The sequence below is a fragment of the Branchiostoma belcheri genome, unplaced genomic scaffold, assembly GCF_001625305.1.
Source record: "Branchiostoma belcheri isolate BF01 breed outbred unplaced genomic scaffold, Haploidv18h27 scaffold33, whole genome shotgun sequence".
NCBI lineage: Eukaryota > Metazoa > Chordata > Leptocardii > Amphioxiformes > Branchiostomatidae > Branchiostoma > Branchiostoma belcheri.
The window spans coordinates 2,703,086-2,725,269 of record NW_017803943.1 but is presented as its reverse complement, the minus strand read 5'-3'; the positions used below and the strand labels follow the sequence as shown (position 1 = coordinate 2,725,269).

Below are 22,184 nucleotides of genomic sequence, written 5' to 3'. Positions count from 1 at the left end.
CACCTTTGACCCGTAATTTTGTCGTCTGACACATGTGAACAGAATCCGGAAACACATTTTTGCCGAAAAATGTTGTATCTTGTGGGTCTCGGGCTTGGCGATGCGAAGGACATCACTGTGAAGGGTCTGGAGGTTGTGAGAAGGTCGAAGCGAGTGTTTCTAGAGGCTTACACGTCCATTCTCACGTGTGGGAAGGACGCTTTGGTGAGTGCTGGTGGGGGAGGGGGGCGCTTCCAGCAGACTTCCTATTTCCTATTTGAAGGCCATACCAATTTGATTTGTTGGTTCTCAGATTTTTGAAGGAAACCAATGAAGCTGGTGGGAAAAATAAAACAGACCTAAAATTCCTGTGCTCTAAATGCTTCCACAGGAGGCACAAATTCAACATACTAGGCTAGTTATAACGTTACATCGTAATCGCAAACGATGAATTTTGAACTGTATTCAAGAATGAAGACAAGGACTTTCTTGAACTGTTGGTGCCAAGAAATGAGCAGTTTTCCCTATCATTTCACAATCTTACGTTTTTCCTCCTGTGAATGGCTAACAGTGAAATGTTAATTTCCTTAGGAGGAATTTTACGGCAGAGAAGTTATTCTTGCTGACAGAGACATGGTGGAACAAGAATCAGGTAAAGTTCCTGTCTGTTTGACAAATTTTCAACAAAAAGCAATGGTCATTATATAATACATATACATTTGTGTCCTTTATATTATGACTGACTATTAAGTTTATAAGGAGGGTCACAAATCCCTTGGACTACTAGTATCTGCTTTCTTTCATAAGTCACTTGGATTTTTGATAACATATGCAAACAAAACCTTTGAACGTTTTTTTGTACAGATGCAATTTTTAAAGATGCCAAGGAGGAAGATATCGCCTTCCTAGTGGTTGGAGACCCCTTTGGGTAAGGATAGACTTTCACTTATCTGTTACAGGTCGTTTTGCCAACTCCTACTTCAATGTATAGGAAGCAGCATTTACAAAATTTATCATACTAGTACATTGATGTGGTAGCATTGTTCATTATACATTTCTTGCAACAAAACTTAAATGTAGAGGTTGTAAAATCAATGTAATTCAGTTGTATATCACAATCTTATTTCCCCCCTTTCTGTGTAGTGCCACGACCCACAGTGACCTCGTGCTGCGTGCAATAGAACTGGACATTCCATATAAGGTCATCCACAATGCCTCCATCATGAATGCTGTTGGCTGCTGTGGACTCCAGGTGTGGCCATTGTAACTTAACTGTGTTTAGGTGTAACACACAAGGTTTGTACAGTAAGTGCAAGCTGTGTAAGACCACACTGTAAGGTTTGATCCACTCACATCAGGAAGGAACCCCACTCTTTTTGATGCCTGGCAAGAGCAGGGGAATCTTTTAATCTCCAAGCAGAGCTTTTGGTGGGGGTAAGACAGTATCAAATTGGCCAGTCTGTTACCATTTCCCCACCCAAGTTGGATTTGAATCTTTAACATGCTAAGATATTGTTAAGATATGATCTTCTTCCTCCCACAGTTGTATAACTTTGGTGAGACTGTGTCTGTGGTGTTCTGGACAGACGACTGGAAACCTGACAGCTACTATGACAAGATAGCAGCCAACAGGGAGAAGGGATGGCACACACTTTGTTTGTTAGGTAATAGGAACCTTTGGTTTTGCTGAAGTACACTGTTTCTTTGCCAGTTTGAAGTACACCAGCATTAGGTATCAATTACAAACTACACTACAAATGATTTCAAAGACGAACCATTACATTTTAGATAGTATCTTTGTCTGATGTCAGATTTTTTCCTCTATTTTTCAGATATCAAAGTGAAAGAGCAGTCTATAGAAAATCTGATGAAGTAAGTACTAGATTTTCCTGTACTTTGACTGTTTGTCATGTATAAGCGCCTTGACACTTTTGACAATGCCTAGGGACAGACCCTGCTATATCACTCTAATTGCTACAAAAACCCCGGTCACTTGCATCGATAATCTTGTTTCCTAGGGGAAGGAAAATCTACGAGCCCCCGCGTTACATGATGGTGAAGCAAGCAGCCCAACAGTTCCTGGAAATTGTGCAGAAGAAAAGAGAGCAAGGAGCAGAAAAACTTGGTGAGCTCCATTTTTACTTCTTGTTCTGCAAGGGAACACTAAGAAATAGATCTGATGTTGAAGGTGAAAGGTATGACCTACATGTATGTATATGACAGTACATGACTGAGTGCTTAGGATGACCCTGAGAAAGCTCATTTCTTAAATGTTGATTCAAGTCTACATACCAGTAGCAGCATTATAGTCAAACCTGAGCTAGTGACTGCCTGTCCACTGTGATCACTGTAACCATTTTTTCCAAGTGCCTGAGTTGTTGCTTCAGACTGTAAAAGTTACTACCAGGTACTACATTTGTAAATGTTGTTGACTGAATGTCTAGTATTTAGCCTATATCCTCTGTAAACTGAATCTATTTCTAATCCTGTTCTCTAGCCATTGAGGAAGACACCGTCTGTGTTGGTTTGGCAAGAGTTGGGACGGACACACAACAGATCGTAGCCGGCACGCTGACACAGCTGACTGAGCTGGACATGGGCGGACCGCTCCACTCTCTGGTCATCCCTGGACACATGCATCCGCTGGAGATAGACATGCTCAGGCACTTCGCCATAGACAGGGAGAACTTTGACAGAAGTGTACGTGTGGAGGAATAAACTGTCTTGTATTTGTATGCATTGTGTGTAAAGCGATTTCTTGTGAGATGTACATGGGTTCAGGATTCCAAACTGTGCAGGCACAAGGTCAAAGATAAAGGCCCAACTTGTAAGTTCTTGTGTAGACCATTCTTATCCAAGTTATCGGTATTACGTATCCAGATGCATTTGACAGGCATAGTACCCACAATGCTGTACATACACATTTAGGATCTTTCACTTGCTTATTATTGCTAATCTGTAAGATAAACATGAAAACAGTCTGAGGGGTAAGTCTGTACCTTACATTATGTTAAAAACATTATGTTGATTTGGCCTATGAATTGCCTTATTCTCTTTGACAGTAAAACACGAAACAAAACAGCAGTACAAAATGACATACCCTTTATTTCATTGTGTCCTTCCAAGTTGTGCATGAACACTTCTAAACGCTAATGTTTACATGTTAAAAGAAGGGTTGGAAGAAAGAAAACATGGCCATGTTTAATGCAGTGTATGTGGAAAACAGGAAGTCTTCACACACACACACACACACACGGGAGTCAAAATATCATTTCTGCAATGGCCAGACATATAGTTCACATGCACAGTTGGCTAATTAATTTTACGTAGTACAAAGATATAACTCCGTGGTCAAGTTATACTGACCGCTGGCAAGTCTTGCAGATTACACAGTAACCATAGCTCAATGATACATGTTTTTCTGCTTCTAGTTGCATAAAATGAAAGCAGGATCACCAGAATGCATCATTGTATCGCTGAGGAGCAAACAGAACTAGGAATGCTCTATTACTGGTAATATGCTGCCCCTTTCTACCATACATGTGCACATGAAAAGCTGCATCAGAAGAATCTATATTTTTACAGGGCTGAGTTTCCGTAGTTTTCTTGTGCTGGATTATTAGTTTGAAAAGAAAGCTGTTTTGAACACACTTCAAAGTTAATTAGAACATAATATTACCACTTGAAAACAGAAATCCCAGTCAAAACTGCAACATTTCTATCTGTAGTATCTGGGAAGAGCTACCTGTAATATCTGTAAAGGCTGAATTTTGAAATCATAATCCATTTAGAATTATAGAGTTTTCAGAGGTTTACATGTTTTGTAAATCAAACTTCAAACTTGTTTAAATTTGCCCCCTAAAGTCTCAGTTTATTTTTACAGTTGCTGTACAAACTGGCCTTTTTTTGCAATGTAACCAGTGTTTTCTATCCAGATACCCCCCTTCCCCCCTGAAAAATACATTTACTCGCAGGTCATGTTACCTGAAATCCATTTCCCTAGCCTCCCTTTACAGCTATAACATTAATACCCCAAACAATGGCTAAGCTAAGTTCCTACTTACCATTGTTAATGGTACTAGCACAAATAAATAGTGGACTAACAGTTTGAGTCCCAAAATCAGGAACTGAAGTTCATAAATTGTGCTCTACAATAACCTGAACTAACATTATCCCTACCCCTTATTAAAGCTTAACAAATTTACAAGAAATGTTACAAGTAAGAAACAGCATTTTACGGTCGCATCCACAAAGCAGTTGGATATTTTGCAAAAAGGTGCACGAAAGTAGAGCAAAGCATCAGCAACCCTAGGAAATGGCACATTAGCAAAATATCACTTCAGGCAACTACGTATACATGTATGTAGGGCTGGAAAAGTGCTCGATGTTTGACTTGTCATGTTTGTAAAATATCTACACTTTTTCTCTAACAATTTTGTACCCTTACACCCAAGTCCTTATTTCTTACCCATCCAAATCCTAGTTTTAAGCCCCTTGGCTTTCCCCAAACACATCAGTTTCCTGTTCTAAAGATGTGAGACAACCTCAATAGTGATCAAGTAGTTTTCTGCTAATTTCTCTTAGACCTTACTGCTCCTCTTTACATGCTATGTGCTCTTGCCAATGATTTGGGGGACAGGAATTGTTTCTGTCGTCTCTTTGAAGTGATCATTTTTGAAAGAGTTAGTATACATTCTGCTTGGAGTTCATTGATATTCCCACATTGTGTACATGTACCTAGCACTAACGCATATCCTTATTACCCGTCATAAGTGATAATGCATATGGGACAATGCAAGACTGATCCACTCCCCTTAGGTTAGCATTGGGTAAAAATCTCCAAGCAGATGCAGTATACCTTTCTTGACTGCCTGGTTTCTCTGACAGGCCTTCAACTCTCAGAGAAACCCAACAGTCAAAAAATCTTCTCCCCCAACATCTGCTTGGAGATTAGATCAAAGAGTCTAGATACACACAAGGTTCTAGTAACGAGAGTGACGGCAGAACATTCTGTGCCTGTGTGAAACCTGTATTTTTTTTCACAGTTTTCGTTACATGTTTGGTCAATGTTGCATCAGAGTTTTGCCCATTGTCGGCAGTACCTTTTCCAACACAACATTTAAAAACTATACACAGGGTGTCAATTGTCAACCTTAAATATGGAAATTCAACCTTAAAGAAATGTTCTTGTAGTGAGTATAACTGTTATGCACAATACAGGTTCACACAGGCGCAGTACTTTCTGCCAACATGCTCAGGTGCAGTTATGTTCTAATGACATGAGTTTGAAACTGATATAATCCTTGCAGTAAAAGGTTGGATAACAGTGAAATGCAGTCCTCTGGGGAGTGATCATGAGATCGTGCAATACAAACTACCCGCAAGCTGAGGTTAATGGTTCAGTCCGTCCACTTGTTGCCCTGGCAACATGACCCCGCCCTGCATCTGCATCATGGCGCCCTGCCCGAAGCCCGCGGCGCCACCGCCGTACTGCCCTCCCCCGCCCGCGGCCCCGCCGTAGTTCATGTTGTTGGCGTTGGTGGTCTGGTTGGAGAAGGCTGCTGGGGAGATGCCGCCCCCGATGGAGCAGGGAGTGGGCATGGTGCTGACCCCGCCCACCTGCCTCACCGTGGTGCCCCCTGCTACTGTCGTCGGGTGGGAGATGCACGCAGTGTTGGCTGGGGACGGAGAAGAATTAAGGTTAAGAAGGTTAAGCATTATCAATACTAGAAAGGTAACATCTGCAAATCAAATACATGATAATGTTTACCTTCACACGATCTAAGAAATTACTGCTCTTGTTCAAAAAGATTCATTATGAGACATATACATGTTTATGGCAACCAGCCCTTATAACTCTGTCCCACCACTTGCTACATAATACAATGAATGCTCCAAAACCACAGGGTGTCTGTTACAGCACCAGTCACCATGATGACAGCCATCTGGTCCAGGCCATTGACCTTATTCAAATGTACTGCTTTGTAAATTTCATACAGACATCACTACTGTAAGAAACTTTCGCTAGGTCTGGAAAGCATTGTCTTTTCCTGCCAATATGTGTGAAATTGAAAGAAACAACTAGCTGCCATCCTTACCGAGTGGAATGAGGTTAGACTGCATGATGTTGGCCGCGTTGCCGTCGTACCCGTTGATGGCGACCACGTGGTTGCTAGGGACAACCTGCGTGGAGTTCCCCACATTCGTCGAGAGCGTCAGCGACTGCCAGTAGCTGTCCGACGGGGATGAAGTACCGGTGTGGCTGCCTGGGGGAGCCGCGGGCGTCACTCCCGTGTACCGGAAGAACGGGTTTTTGAGATCGAGCGTGTTTCTGGACGACATGCCCGTTCCTTCTATCTCTAGTTCAATCATGATCTCATAGCTTTGTCTGAAAGAAGACAGATGCACACAAAAATCCACAGAATCCTTTTTATTGGTATTGTCTCTTGTTTAATAATGTTAATAAATAAAATAGTAAAACATAATATTGACACATACAAGGCATGGTACAAAGGCAGAACTTGGGCTGTTGCAGATTCCTTTTTTTTGTGCTTGAAGCTTTATATACACTTATAGCAGCTTTGTCCTGGTATATGTACCATACACACAAACAATAAGTACTGGCAGTAATCATAAAAGTGAATTTCGGGACAAATCTCAAGATTTTTGCTCTTATTATTTTCCATACAAACTTTATGGTAAAATCACACTTGCCCCAAGAAGCATGTTCTGAAAGAGAATTTTGAAAACTGATCGGTTAGAAAAAGATCCATGTTTTAATGTTGGGAGCTCAGTTCCTTTCTGTAGAGAGTTTGAAAACTCTTCAAACTTTGTGAAATTCTGTAACAGCCTGCCTTTCTCCGTAGTTTGCCTGGAATAGTAGACAGCGTTCCCGCCAGACTGACGTTTTGGCATTCCCGTTTTTCTTCTACAAATTCTAATAAACTTTAAAAAGTGCCCAAATTGTGTAACATTCTACACAGTGTTTATTTCTATAGGTTTGGAGTTGCAAATTGCTTCACAAAATGTGGGAAGTAGCATTTTCAAACATAAGAAAACTTGGGGCTCAAGGGGAGCATGCCTCCAATCCCCCTAGAATTTTGCCACTCCAATCTACAATGAACACTTGAGTCTGGCGGAAACCCTGACAACACACATGGTTTAATATCAAAACACAGCAGGTTATTTTTCTGTCCCCTGGTGACTGGTTTGGCACGTGGCACACAAAAGTGCGGTGGCGGTGGTACGCAGTAGTGTGGTAGCGGGTGGTGCTGCCACTAGTAGTGGGGGGAGGCCGTCCTTCTTAGTAAAATTGAACATAGGGATTTTTCAGGTCAAGTTTGTTGTGCGATGATTGTCCCGTGGCGTCTACTTCTAGCCCAATCATGATTTCATAGCTTTGTCTGTGGCAACAACAAAATGGTGGAAGGAAACGTCAGAAGTTCTGACATATCACCAAGTGTCTGATGCTGGCCTGTACATAAATATGTGGATAACACCAACTTTATTAGTTTTGAGAGGTTGTGTTTCCAGTGTGTCTGTTTGTGTGTTTGCTTGTGTTTCCTAAGATACTTTCCACATGATATGCACTTTGGGGAAACTGAAAGGAAGCTAGGTCAAAGGTCCCAGAATGGTTGCAGAAAAGGTCATCTCATTTGCTGTCTTCAATTTTCTGCTATATGCATGTCTGTTGCCTTATGGGAGCAAGTGGGAAAATGCAGACAGAATCAGCAAGAAATTCACTAAATATTTCACTGAGGTATGAGAACGTTGATTTCTTGTTCAGGCAAACGAGACTGAAATGAATTGTGATAAATTGTTACCCAAGTTCTGCCTTCAATACACAATACCAAAACTTTAAAATGCCTTCGCACCTGAAGTGTCAAAAAACGTCATCAGTTTGCAACCCAAGTAAAAACATTCTTAAGGATTCTTGATCCAAAAGAACACTGTTTTTCACTGTAAAGCAGCAGACCCACACAATTGCAGAGTTTGAAACACTATAGAATCAGTAGCTGAAAAGGGTTCAAGAAGGGAGACAAAACTTCAGAATATCAAAATGGCCAAGTCGCAAAGAGATGTTTTAATACTGAAAGAAAGTGTGGATGAAACTGTGTCCTGATGTTTTAAAAATATGTGGTTGAAACTTTACCTTTTGTTGGCGACCAAGGTGGCAACACCGGAGACGACTTGGCCCACTTTCACGAAGAGTGGTGATCGCAGCAGGCAACGCACCTGAGAAAAACAACAACCATAACTGCTGACTCAATACCTAGCTCCGTCAGTGAAGGTTAGACATCCAGGATATAAGACATGCCCAAAACAGTTACTTATTGACAAGCAACTGGATATGATATCCAACATCATATTCAGTTGCTAGATTAACTGGCAATACTTAGCTACAAACTTTACACATAAGAATCTCTATGTAAAAACATTCAGCTTTTAATACAACTATCTGGATTTTTAAAATAACGCTAGAACTAGTAGAAGTTGATTGAGTACAGTGTCACCCATTCAAAAACTCATGATCTCTGGAAGGTGCCAGCCCTAAGTTTGTAAAATGGAATAGCCCGAAATTTATGTCCTGACTTACCTGATACCAGTGGGTAAGTGGCTCTGTGGGGGCAGTGGACAGCCATATTGTCTCACTGGAACACAAACATACAATTCACTTGTACAACAAAAGAAACAAATTAAACATTCAGTTGTTTTTCACATAGATACATTTACACACACGTAGCATATTTCTTCTGGATGGATGATAGAATATTCTTACAAATATTAAGTCATTAGTTCGTGGCCCCAATCATTACCAGCCTAACTGACCTACAACTACTCTAACTCACCTTGTTCCTATAAATGCACAGTCAAACCAGAAGGCCAGACCATGGATGGAGCCTGAGGCCAGCATCTCATATCTCAGCGGAATCTCGATTCTGAAACATAAACGTTGATTCTGAAACATGCACATCATACAAACTGTAAATCTCAAAATACTCCCAGGTTCACAGTGCCTCTTCCCCATGGCACCATGAACATATGGTTTTGTGCTACAGTATTGCTTCTACCGAAAACTTAGAACCTGAAATCCCCTAGAACACTGATTTTCACCCATACAGACATCACTCACCTGTGTAAGTCAGTCTCATCAGCTGTCTGAAAGTCCACAGTGTACTTCTCTGTCTTTGCCATGCAGATTCTGATGTCAAATGTGTCCTGTTCAAAGAGACCAAAAAGCATTACAAACAAGGCAGGTAATAAAACTATTGACATGACAGGAATCTGGTCCAGGCCATTGACCTTATTTGTTCGGTACTGAAGAAGAGAAAACAATGGAGCAAAACAAAAGGTTTTCCTTCTGAAGGAGTAAACATAATAAATACAAAAATAGTTTCATCAGGTAGGTAAAGTATAGGATATGGGGGGGGGGGTTACACAACCACTATTGTATACAGCAGTGAGAAGCAGAACTCCAGCCAGAAGCCAGGAGAGGAAGGTGTCTTATAGACAACGAAATGTAAGCAAGGTGAGACAATAGTGGATGTGTAAAGGAAAACCCCTATACCCTAAACATAATAAAGTTCAGTGCTTACTACAACAGGTTGTCTGAAGTACTCGTTGACTGCTGCGTCTCGGAGGACGGACAGGTTGACGCCGTGAAACGACTCCTGGTACCAGAAGTTGGCCTTGTTAAACTGTTCCATGTACAGCTGTTCATCCATGAACGGGGTGATGTGCAGGTCTCCACGGGAAGGAAACATCCTCCCTGAAAATGTGACATACAAGGCTCGCTTTATACTACTTAGTCCTGCACTGAAGAGGTACAAAAATTTTATGTCAATGAATCTGCTGGTTTCAGGTGCACAAAAGTTGACTCATTTGGGTTTTGAACTCCCATTGTATAAGCCATGCAGGGTTCTCCCCAGAAAATTTAAGTATGAGGGAGGAGACTTACCGAGCACACACTAAGCGACGCGCAACGCGCGTCGCCGGGGGGGTGGTCCGGAGGGGGGGTTTCCCCCCCCCCCTCCGGGAGGAGGAAGCTATAGCATTTTGACTGTTATAAATGAAATGGAGGCCATTTCCTGCAATTTCAGCCTTCTGTCTTTCCTAAATATACAACTTACACATAATAGCTTAAGAGACTCCAACACCAAGTTGAAAGAAAAGAAATGGCACATTTAACCATGATTTAACTTCAAGATCAAGGTGTTGGGACTCTTCTAGCTTATTACTATAATTGGAAACTCAATTTGTATGTGGTTGTCATTATGCATTTATTTGCCGGTAAATGTGTAACATTATAACAAGATAGGTAACAGCATCTTATAGAAGTCACAAGAGGATACATCTCCTTTATTTGTAGTTCTGCACCAAGCAGTGCAGCACTTGTATACACTACTACTAGAACAGTCTTCACTATAGCAGCGGGTTCTCCCCAGGATTTGAGAGGCATCGGCCCCCCTCCAGAGGGGGGAAGCTGAAGCATTTGTCTTTATCTAAATACAAATGGAAGCCATTTCCTGCAACTTCAGGTTTTGAACTGCCAGAAAAAAATGTTAACATACAGGAAAAAATTGGGCATAGGTTCCACGCTCTGACCCCTAACCGGGGGCCAACGGTGCCTTCAAGTTCGACAATTGAAACAGAATATGACATTAAGTCATACATTTTCCACTTGGAACTTGAGGCAAGCAATTATGGGAAAATGTAGAGAAGCTGGGACAAAACCTTATCCTAATGCTAATCCTTATGTTATCACCAACTTGTAAACAAGTCCCTTATAATTATCAAAGTACCATCAAGAGTACCATCAAAACAAAATTTCACTTCTCTAACATTAAATAATCGGTCCCATGTTTAGGACTAACAAAGTTACACATTCAAGAAAATACTTTTGAATTTAAAAAAAAAAGAAGAAAAAAAAAGAAATCTGAAGAAAAAATATTAATCTGCACAACATTTTATTGGTTTCTATCCCTTTGCTTGTCTACAAGTCGATAATGTGATTGTATCAATTTTCAAACGCCCTAAAATTACCTAAATCGGCGAATTAAGGTGATTGCGCAATGGACGTGCCCTATGACCTTCGACCTTTTGGGGGTCATGCAGGCGTCAACTCAACAGCGCCCTCCCCATGCCTTGCCCGTCCGTTTTCGTCGGCAAATTTCTGCTTTTTTAGAGGTTTTGAGACCTTAAAACTCATACCATGGGAGAAATAAACCACATACGTTATTTTTATGGTAAATATCGCTAAAATGGACCATGCATTTTTTTGTCGCGTTGCCGATTTTTGGCATAAGCCTTGCGGTGCGGCCGCCATGTGCTACGCCGATAGGTACAGGCCGTCCCCTGTCCGGGTTTGTGGGCAAAATTCAGCTTTTTTTTTTAACGTTTCGGGACTTAAAAACCGACAGCAGGGGAAAAATAAATCGTATACGTTATTTTCATGGGAAATACCGCTATCATGAACCAGACATTTTCTGTCGCGTCAACGAATTTCGCGGCCGCCACATGCTTCATAATGTCGCGGTACGGTAGGGAATTTTCTACGGTTTATAAGTTCGTAAACGTATCGGCTTTTATTTTTAAACTTATTATCAGGGTCGAGGGCTTTGGTTTACAAAGAAATCAGACAATTAGCTTTGTTTACACGACTTCAAAACGCTAGCGGGGCGCCCGATGTTCCACCAATGACAGCGATTCTCTCAGTAGCGTCGTGCGAAATACTCATTTGTTTACTCGATTATCGCCCCATTCACAAGTTTTCAGAGACAATGCCGGCGGGAAAATAGACGCCACTAAGCCCCGAAATCAGGAAATTTTATCGAATTTTAGCGAAATTTTGTAGAAAAATCGGGATGCAACACCCTAGATTTGAAAATGAGTATGAGGGCGCTGAGCTAGGAGTATCAGGGCGCAGCGCCCTTGTTCCATCGTCTGGGGAGAACCCTGCCATGCTTATCATCATCAACCAGACAAGCTCTCACTGTTAAAGCATAATTATCTATGTTCTTTGAAACTGATAAAACTGGATAGTGAGTGAGTGAGTGATTTTTGTACAATGTTCGTAGAAAATAAAAATTAACATATATAAACCTATACAAGGACCAGTGCAGGGAGACATCAGAAATACCTGCACAGCTCCAATTTTACCTGCACTAAGGTACATACACACCCAGTATTTCGAGTCCTGGTACTAGTAATCTCAAAGTAGATCATACAGTGGCAAGGCAGTATCCATTGGCCATTAGCCATCAGGTGGCCAATGGATACTGTCTGGCTAATGGATACTGCCTGCCCAGTTTGATACTGTCTTCTGCAGCCACCGAAATATCTGCTTGGAGATTAGGTACTAGTTCTTCTCACCTCCAGGTTTGAGCCACTTCTTGGCGTGCAGGAAGCTCTCCAACATGCGCTCGTTCAGCAGCATGTACCCCATCGACTCCGAGATGATCACGTCCACCTGCTCAGGCACAGTCACCTCCTCAACCTTCCCACGGATCATCTGCACCTTCCCACTCAGACCGTTCGCCCTGATCAGCGTCTGGGGTTGGTTAAAAACAACAATGTTACCCACCAATGAGTTTAAAGCTATGCAGTCAAACCTGTCTAAGACGACCACCCAGGGGACAGAGGAAAGGTGGTCTTCTAGACAAGTCGCATATGCACCTTCCCGCTCAGACCATTCAGCCCTGATCAGCGTCTGTGGTTGGTGAAGAGCAATGTTCTCCTTCATTTTTTTTTATATTCTTTACCAAGAGATACACACTCAGGGCAAAACCCTGTTTTTCAGGAATTCCTGGGAATGCTTTCATTAAAATCCTCATAAATGTGAAATTATACTAAATATTCAAAACACGATATATCAAAATCTTTGGTTTGAGCTGTATATGTGCATTTTAGAATTTGCAAAGAGCTTTACATATTTTATTTAAGGCTTTCTCTATTCAAAAAGGAGATCCACTTTGCAACAATGTCTTCTAAAAACACAAGGATTGAAATGAAGTTCCAACCTCTGCGTGTTCCGCCATGCTGCTTGCTTCCACAGCGTACACTTTCGCTGCTCCGGCCTGGACCGCAAAGAACGACAAAATCCCTGATCCCGCCCCCACATCCATAACCACCTGTAGTAAAACAACAACCCTTCAGTTTCACATAGTGCATGAGTGCCACCTATCAACTCACGGGGTTACTGCATTGTCGGCAGTCTATAGTTGGTTTCAGGTGCACAAAAGTTTGACTCAATTGGGGTTTTGAACTACACCAGTCAGGCAAGTCCTCCCATTGTATAAGCCATGCTTTTCATCATCAACCAGATAACATATGGAAAGGCTAAACTTTTGTCCAACACTAAGAAAATTGTGACAGTTTTGGGATGTCTGAAGGAGATCCTCCATATTATCAAATCAGTATCGTGGTCTTTATTACAAATAACAGTAAAACACAGTAAAATACTGTCTTCTTACCTTGCCTCTGAAGTCTTCCATGTTTTGTAGCATTGCCCTCTGATAGGTAGCTGTTCTGACATAGTCCTGGTTAGGGAGGGCAACATTAGAAAATCAAAAACTTTCAAATCACAAAAGTAGAGTACACTTTACATCTACATTTTGTACAAGTCTCATTACCAATTAGCAATAATACATGCAGTTTAAAACCATTACAAGACTACTAGCAGGCTAAAGATATATTGAAACTATATAGGAACAATGCACTTTAATCTACATTCAAACATACAGCTATGCTGTAAAGGATCTACAATTTACAATCAGAAAGAAATAAAAGGTTATGGCAAAATTCTATTTAATCAGAGTGGTCAACAAATTTCATGCAAGGTTTAGTGCATTCATACTGAATCATAGTGATAACATACTTCAATTCTACATTATGTTTGAAATCAGAATGTAGGTAATACTGATATAATTCAGTGCAGCTCTAGTACAGTACACCTACAATGTAAAAGGGTGGGTACCAGTTCAGTTAAATATGGTCCAGCTCAGAATACTAGTAACATCCAATTGCCAAGAACGAAAAACAGAGTGGAACTAATTTTTTGGACTCGTCGTCTGGACTTGATCAAGCCAAACTGGTACCCACCACTAAGACCTAGTACTATACCAGACGTAGCAGTGTAGGCAGTCCTACCTGTAACATGTTTTGTTGTTGGGACAGGTAGCTATAGAACTGCACAGAAGGGGACAGATAGAGCTCAGTATAAGGTCAGACATGGGGAGGGGGGCACCCAGGAGGCACTTGGAAGGGTAAGCCATTCTTACAACTGGTCCTGCTTTTTGAAAAACACTTGGAATTTTTTTCTTCGTAAAAAAAAACAAGAGATATCACCAAATTCAAGGCAAACTTCTTTGTTGTTTGTGGGCAAAATTATTTGAAACAACACAGTGAATTTATGAAAATCTTTCCTCATTTTTTTCACGGTTGCTGAATACAATATAATTATCATTTGATATCAACTGTTACAATAGTGTTTGCTTTACATTTTCAGTACCGATTTTAATTGTGCTTATAAATGATGTTTAAAACTTTGCCGATTCTTGATCCTCAACAAAATGGCTATTTGAAAGACCAGAAGTTTCAGGACAAGACCATAAATTTCAGGCACCCTTCTGCGTTCCCTCAGGCACCCCCCTGACAACAACATCAACGTTCAATTTACCTTCAGCATGTTTTGTTGCTCAAACAGAAATCCATAAAACTGAAAAAACACAAAACCAGGCACAGCAAACGGCAAACAATTAGTGTCACTTCAATCCACCTCCGCAAAACTCCAAACTTTTCTTTTGTTAAAAAAAATTGATGAAGCACTATGGCAATGTTGTCAGCTTTCTATTAGTCTTACATCGATTAAGATATAAATAATATTCAACTAACAGGCAAGTTAAAAAACAAAAAAACAAACATATACTGGGTTAACAAACAGCATTCAATAGCCAACATACTTTATCGGTTCACAAATCTTAGGCCACACCAATAACATTTGTTGGTTTTAATCAAACCATTCCATTGATAAATAGAAAAAAAATTAGAAACTTGCATGACAAGGACTTTCTTCAACTGTTGGGGCCAAAATATGAGCATTTTGAGCTTGATGATTTATTTTTTTTCAAGTCAGCAAGAAATGAAGCAGTCGAATCAGAGAAGCAACAAATTAAATTGGTGTGGCCTTATATAAAAAAATCTTTAGTTAATCATGCTGCAGAACCCTTACCTGGAAATACTGGGTAGCGGAGGCCTCGTCTGTCCGCATCTGGAACATGGACCGTCTCTTCTTGGTGTTCGTCTGATGCCTCGCATCCTCCACATGGCCGTAAAATTCTGAAAAAGCTACAAGATAAAACAAGCAAGATTGTTAAAGACTTTCTTTTCATATATGTCAATACCTTGTTTGTTTACATTTTGGGTGGGAGAATCTGATAGGGACAATAATGAAATTTACATAAGAAAGTTGATAAAATAAACTTTTCAAAATCACAAAACTTGACAACAAAAAAAGCTATAAATGTTCAAACAAACCCTCCCTGCACTACAACAGTTTGTCCCTTACAGCAGCCACATCCAATGTAATGACTTATCCCCAGTTGTAGGAATACTAGGATAAATCTATAATATAGACTAGAAAGAGACTAAAAAGCTACAAATGTTCAAACAAACAATCCCTCCCTCCCTACAATGGTTTGTCCCTTACAGCAGCCACCCACTACAGTACATAATGACTCACCCCCGGTTGTTGGGAAGCGCAGTAGCAGGCTGTTCTCCTGTGATGTGAGCATGAACGACTGCCGCCCCACCCGGCTACATTCCGTGTTCACGTCCAGCAAAAACGTCATGGCATCCTGGGTGCCTGGCAAAGGAAGTTCACAATTAGAAGAAGTTGAGAGATGTTAGACTTCTGTTGGGGTTTCAGTGGTCTTCAAGTTCACCCCATTTGACTTTCTGTCATCTGCCTGACAATCTCTCCTTACAAACACATGTGCTGTCAACCGAGTTTGTCCGGACAAACACACAGCTAACCCATCCCAAACAATACTGCTTTAAACAATCCTTATAAGTTGACAGACATGTACATGTACATGTACAAGGTTATAGTATGTTGCTGATGTAACAAAACTCTTCTCTTCAAGTTCAACTTGAAATTATTACTTTTGCCAAGAAGATTTATAATGTTTTCCTTGGCGTATGTACCTATGTGTGTATGTACATGTGTGTGTATGTGTGTGGTTTAGCACAATAACTCAAGAAGTTTTGTTTCAGACCCTCAAGCAAGTTTGGGAGTTGAATTAGACAGCAGAAAAACACTGTAAATTCTGGGATAACGGATGTTGTGTTACGACAACAAACTTGGTGTCCAGGAAGCAGGGTTTGTGGTGTCTACATACTTCACTGACGTTTACAAATGTGTGTTGTCGGGTGAAAAACAGTTTTGAGTGCTGAATCAACAAACCAGCTTCTACATGTACAGAGGCTGTGTACTGACACACTGTACACATGTACCTGTACTTGTACTATTGTGTAGGTACATTGTGTGTACATGTGCAGGTCCAGACATGTGAACTACCTGTTAAAAAAGGTTAAGGTAGTCCCATAGCCTTTTTGCTGCTAGCCACTCATACCTATACCTGAAAACACTAGCTAGTGGAAACCATTAAATTTTAGACTAGAATGGTCATGAGACATGTCAGTCCTATCTCAAAGTCACCACTTAAACACTGTCCTAATGCACAGTCAAAGTCAAAGAATTTTCTTTGACTTTGACCATGAACTACAGACTTAAAGCTAGATTAAGGTCACTGATGAACACAAACTTTCACAAATCCACCTGAGTAATATCCTGACTTCCAAATCTTTTGATCCACCCAGTGTCTGTGAATTATACATGAGCTTCAAGAAGATGACCCCAGCCCGGGTCTCCCCATTTTTCAAGGACCCTTCAAAGACTTTTGGGGACTTCAAAGTTGTCTGCTGTTCCCCACTGCCTTCTGTGATCTCTATAACCATGTGACGTTTGATTAATATACATTCTGCCACAATATACATTCTAGCCCCAGGGCTTTGACCTCTATTTTTGACCTTTGTCACCACATACTAGACCCTCGACCTGACACCCTTTACCAGGGCCTCTCACAGGGCAAGAAATTTACCAGAAAATAATTTTTTTTCCTCTTTTAAAAAACAAAGACATGCAGAACTATTAACGAAATTTAGGGAAGAAAAATAGTAAAGTTCTATAACTCATAAATAAAAGAAAACAAGATATGTTCATAATATATGGTAATAATATGCTTTTTTAGTTTTAAAATATGTCTGATTTTGGAGTCTCTGATCTTGGCTACCAGCAATTTCTATAACTCCAGGACATTCTAATACAGATTCTGTACTCTCTAGACAGCTGTCTAGCATATATAATTATAAGCTCTAGGGAAGGACAGCTATGCATTTCAAAATTCCATTACATGCAAGGCATCATAGGCATGTTTATCTTCCAGAAAAAAGAATGGCATAGTGACAGCCTGTAGACAGCTGACATCATAAAAAAAATGCACCAGTTTCTAGTTCGTTGCTCCAGGCTTTCTTACTACAACTTCAGACGAGCCAATGTTTATAGAGATAGGATTATCTAATAGTTCTCAGATTGACAATTTCTTAATTGTACAAATTGCTCCTAATCCTGCTTCCAGCTGTTTTGCTGTGATTGCCTTTTTATTTCCATAAGTACATTCGTCATGTACACTTAGCTCATGTATCTTCTGCGATCATTACTTTAAATTACATGAAGTTGGAAAATTAGATCAGAAATGTACATGTTGCAAATATAAAATAAAGCTATTGTAATTTCTTAGAAGTCACAGTCATTGGAAATTGGTCCCGAGTCTTTTTCCCTTTCTGGTAACAAATCTTTCTACATTCAATTTTCCTATTCCTAAAGGAACAATAATAATTTCATTGCTGCACTTACAAAATATAGGTGTAAAATGTAGATTTCTAGCAATAAAGTTCTTATCTGTGTGTTTGATATCTAGTGGTCCCAGATGAGGAACGTATGACTAATATTCCATCATCTTTATTACATTTCCATTTCCACAGATACCTCTCCCATGCAAGTTAGGTTTACTAATCAAATTACATGGCATAGACTTTGAAATTAGCCCCACTTTCAAACACCAATACTATAGTATAAGCTGCAGTAGATTGGATAAGCTTTTGTAGCATTAGGCACTAGCTATATAAGATGCTCTGTGCTCCATATGTGCTTCTAAAATTTTAATACAAGGCTTTCAATGTTAGGATACAGATGTGTATGTCACCAGACTCTAATGACAATGTATTTTTATAGAATTGAATTTATTATTGAACTTCATGATGAAGAATCATTGTATGTATGTATATGTTGAAAATATTGTTTTAAAGGTGAATGGTAGGGTGTTTCTGTGATATTTTAGGCAACATTGTATATGCGTGTGGTCTCAGAAATTATGTAATACAATAAGATGTCTGGAAAGTAGGGCAGGGGTCATGTATATCAGTGACACAAGAATGTCAGAGACTAGACATGATGTCATAATTGTATTATGATATAATGTTTGCGGCGCCCAAATTGTGCATCGCGGTGAAATCAAGAGTTTGCTGTGTCTCCGAGTTCATGGCTGAAACATACATTTGTGGTATTAAATCATGAACTTGTGAACTTAAAAACATCAAAAAAAATTTTTGAACTTTGCATGGCCAAGTGGCTAGGCTAGCCGACACAAGATTGATAGGCAACTGGTTCGATGCCCTCTTAGATGTTGTGTCCTTGGGAAAGGCACTTTACATGACTTTCCTCACTCCACTAAGGTACTTGTAAAATGGATACCTGACTTCAGTTGGGAATGTAAAAGTCAGTGGAAGGAGCGATGGGCTCCGACTTCCAATACTGTGCCCTAGACAGAGTGGATTAACAACCCACTGGCACTACTGCCTCAAGTCAAAAGTACTACCTTTACCTTTTATCTGCCATGTCTATTTCTAGTACATGTACTAGTCATGTCAAAGACAGAGTATGTTTGTAAATATTTCAACTCCAGTATCTCCAGTTCATAGAAGCAAACACTGGCATTTCCACACTTGTGTGTGTCTTAAGCTGACAGCATGTTGTTTCCACACACAAAGACATGTCAACTGGGTGTGTTGATATTCCCAGTCCTTAAGACATTGACATCCCCACCCCTGACACTTAAACATACCGGAAACAACATGCTACAATAGATAAAAGGTAAGGGATAGTGTTGACTGTTCCAGTGGAAATATGTTGCGCTCGGCCAAAAACAGGATGCCTTGCACCATTTGCCATGAAGCATGCATGTTGTGGTAAAGAGGGCTGAGACAACACTGGCTATGCTTATGGCATTCTTAAACAGTGGAGACAAACTTTACAAATATGAAAATAAACTCACGTATTTACAGATGTATTAACAAAAGATTTCGATGAAAAAAATTTCAACTTCAAACAATTGGGCAGACTTTTAGCTGAGAACGTGTAAATGAAATCTTTCATTCCAGGTAACAATTTTTATTTTTCTTTTGTTTCTTAAAATTGAGATTCTTCGTCTAACAATTACATTCAACATCAGATTTCATTATCTTCAGTGCGTGTTACGTTTATATACATACTTTGAGCTGCCAAACAATCTGGTAGAGTTTCAATATAATCAGTCTACTGTACTTCCAGCAAGTGCTCTGTAATGAAATTACTGAACTGTGGTTCATTCTTATCAGTAGGCAGCAACTGTATTTCATCTAGTTTGGCTAGAACAAGTAGATTGTATGGATAGCAGCCAGACTTGAAGAAGAAAAGGTTCCCTAGTACGGTGGTGGTCAATGTGACAAGAAAATGATGAATGTGACATGTCATGTGGTAGCCTTGAGTGTACTTGTAGAAGTGACACCATTGTGGTACTAGCCTTGAGTGTAATAGTAGTGACACAAGGCTATCACATTAGTGTCACCTTATGCACTTCTTGAATACAGGGTTAAAAAGTCTTATTGGTTGTCATGCCATGTTTTGTCACTTTAACTCATAACAATGTTTTTAGTCTCTATTTTGAAAATGTAATGATCTTCTCTTCTTTGCCCAGCCTGCTTTTTTGTACACTCTTTTAGATTTGTAGCCTACACAGGATGTCTGGATTCCATAAAATTTAGTTGGTGTTGCCTTGTGTTCTAATGTAGCAAGGGTGCTCTTGATATGAGGACCTCCTCTTTCAAAAATTATAAACCAGATTCATATCTGGTTATTCTGCCATATCCTTGTTTTGGGTTGACTTTACATTGATTATCTGATTCATCACATGGTAATGTTATACTGATTTGTGGCAGCAATGTTTTGTTTCGTCTTTTACCTAATATAGTAATTCGTCATGGCCCATGTGTTCACAGATTATATGAACTTCACGTATGAATGGATGCAGTGAACTGTGTCTAACCAACCCACCTGTTTTCCCAAGTGAAAATCCCACGTATATTTGTAGCTTGCATGTAAAATCTGTTCTCACCAAGGCCATACACTACTGTATGGTAAATACTCAAATATTTACAGAGTTTTTGATTTCGCCTACTAAGATACCACAAACTTTTGATTGCCTGGTTGCCACAGAATCGTGAAATGAAATGAATCAACAGTACATGGACACTACTTTGTTTCAGCGTTCAGTAATGGCAAACCTTGGGTGACATTCCTTCTACCTCAGATGTCTTTTCACGTTGCTACAGAATTGTGAAATGAAATGAATTAAGAGTACATGGACACAGTACTGTACTTTGTTTTGGTAATGGCAAACCTTGGGCTACATTCCTTAGTACATATGATGTCCTTGTGAAATTGGCAGCCCAAGAGTAAAGTGGGACAGTGGCTGTGCTTACATGCTGGTGTTGTTGACAGGCAGAATTCCATGGTGTCAGCAGATGGATGGATTGAAATGTTGTGAGCTGCTTTCGTATTAAAATGTGTAGACTTTAAATATGATTGTGAATTCATTGTACCTTAGGAGAGTTGGGATTTTTTTTACAAGTACATGTATTTACACAAAGAAAAGGATGAGCACTGGACCAAATATATTGCCCTGAGGCACACCAACAATTGCAAGGACAGCTAGATCATTTCTAACCAAGAATATCATGAAACTTTTTACTAGTACGTATAACACTATTCAGTTGTCTTAACTGTTACATTTTGAAATTTAATTGTTTTTAGCAGCTTACAATGGGACACTTTATAAAATACTATCATACAAAGCTTCCTCTCTAATAATAAAATATATTAGTGTTTTTTGCTCCAACAAATCTCTTAGATACACAACAAAATTATATCATAGTGTGACATTAGCATGTAACTGCAAAAGAATTTAAGTTCTTGTGTTTCCCCCATCCCACTCCACTATGACAGTGTGAACTCCAACATAACTCTCTTTTCGGACAGAAACATAAACAAAAGAACGTGGTCCTCCTCTCTGGGCTACAAATTTTCATCTCAACAGTTAAAAGCCTTTGTCATGGGCTATTAACAAGTCGGCATTTCTTTCTCTTTTTTTGACAACGCCAGATGCCAAAATTACAGAACACAGAAAAAACTTTAAAGCTTTAAATTGAACCACTGGAAAGATTTTGCGATAGGGGAAGTCGACAGCTTGCAGAGGTTTCATGTGTGGGAATTATTTACTGTGGTTAGTGTGAAATACTCAAGGGATTATGTTAGCATGCGCATCGTGCTTAGCTGTCATGCCTTTGTTTGGGCGAGAGAGTTCGAGAGAGTTCGCGGGAAAAGTACGACCGTACAGCCGGACCTACCTGTGTATATGACGACGGTCGAGTCTTGGCCATCGTGTTTGACCTCTAGTTTGACGATCTGCGGCGAGGAACTCTGCAATTGTCCGGAATTATCCGAGATGGAGCATAGTTGCACACCTTCAAAGACAGGCGCCATGTTGGAAAGACCCCGTAGGTTGTACGGGATGGCAAAGTTCAAGTGTCTAAAGAGAACCAAAATATGCCTGATGATTTGAGTGAATAGCGAATAAATCATTTGTTTACGCTTGCCTTGATGATTTATACCAGAGAAAGTATATAAAACATATATAAATAGTGTAAAATGTCTATAGAATCTTTTGAAATTGCTTAATATTTTTGTTACGTACGTTTAAGGAAAAACTCAT

The 22,184-nt window shown here is 40.0% G+C and overlaps 2 protein-coding genes across 3 annotated transcripts; one reads left to right on the top strand and one right to left on the bottom strand.

Annotated features, from left to right (window-relative positions):
* Nucleotides 1-10: 10 nt before the first annotated feature.
* Nucleotides 11-2,712, top strand: LOC109475271 (diphthine methyl ester synthase-like). Its single transcript, XM_019775873.1, has 8 exons — nucleotides 11-204; nucleotides 571-631; nucleotides 844-907; nucleotides 1,123-1,231; nucleotides 1,523-1,643; nucleotides 1,812-1,851; nucleotides 1,998-2,104; nucleotides 2,477-2,712. Exons 1-8 carry the CDS (start codon nucleotides 70-72, stop codon nucleotides 2,695-2,697), a joined length of 858 nt encoding a protein of 285 aa, XP_019631432.1. The 5' UTR covers nucleotides 11-69; the 3' UTR covers nucleotides 2,698-2,712.
* A 1,988-nt stretch (nucleotides 2,713-4,700) lies between these two features.
* Nucleotides 4,701-21,993, bottom strand: LOC109475270 (histone-arginine methyltransferase CARM1-like). Of its 2 annotated transcripts, none has more exons than XM_019775871.1 (14): nucleotides 21,820-21,993; nucleotides 15,719-15,841; nucleotides 15,209-15,324; nucleotides 14,128-14,166; nucleotides 13,452-13,517; nucleotides 12,999-13,109; nucleotides 12,352-12,529; nucleotides 9,576-9,748; nucleotides 9,113-9,198; nucleotides 8,829-8,918; nucleotides 8,576-8,630; nucleotides 8,132-8,214; nucleotides 6,078-6,367; nucleotides 4,701-5,657 (listed from the first exon to the last, which is right to left on the bottom strand). In XM_019775871.1, exons 1-14 carry the CDS (start codon nucleotides 21,953-21,955, stop codon nucleotides 5,371-5,373), a joined length of 1,833 nt encoding a protein of 610 aa, XP_019631430.1. In that variant the 5' UTR covers nucleotides 21,956-21,993; the 3' UTR covers nucleotides 4,701-5,370. The 2 variants fall into 2 exon arrangements, with proteins under 2 accessions (XP_019631430.1, XP_019631431.1); XM_019775872.1 differs by lacking the exon at nucleotides 14,128-14,166 and adding an exon at nucleotides 14,657-14,695 and having other exon boundaries at nucleotides 5,371-5,657; nucleotides 21,820-21,955.
* Nucleotides 21,994-22,184: the final 191 nt, after the last annotated feature.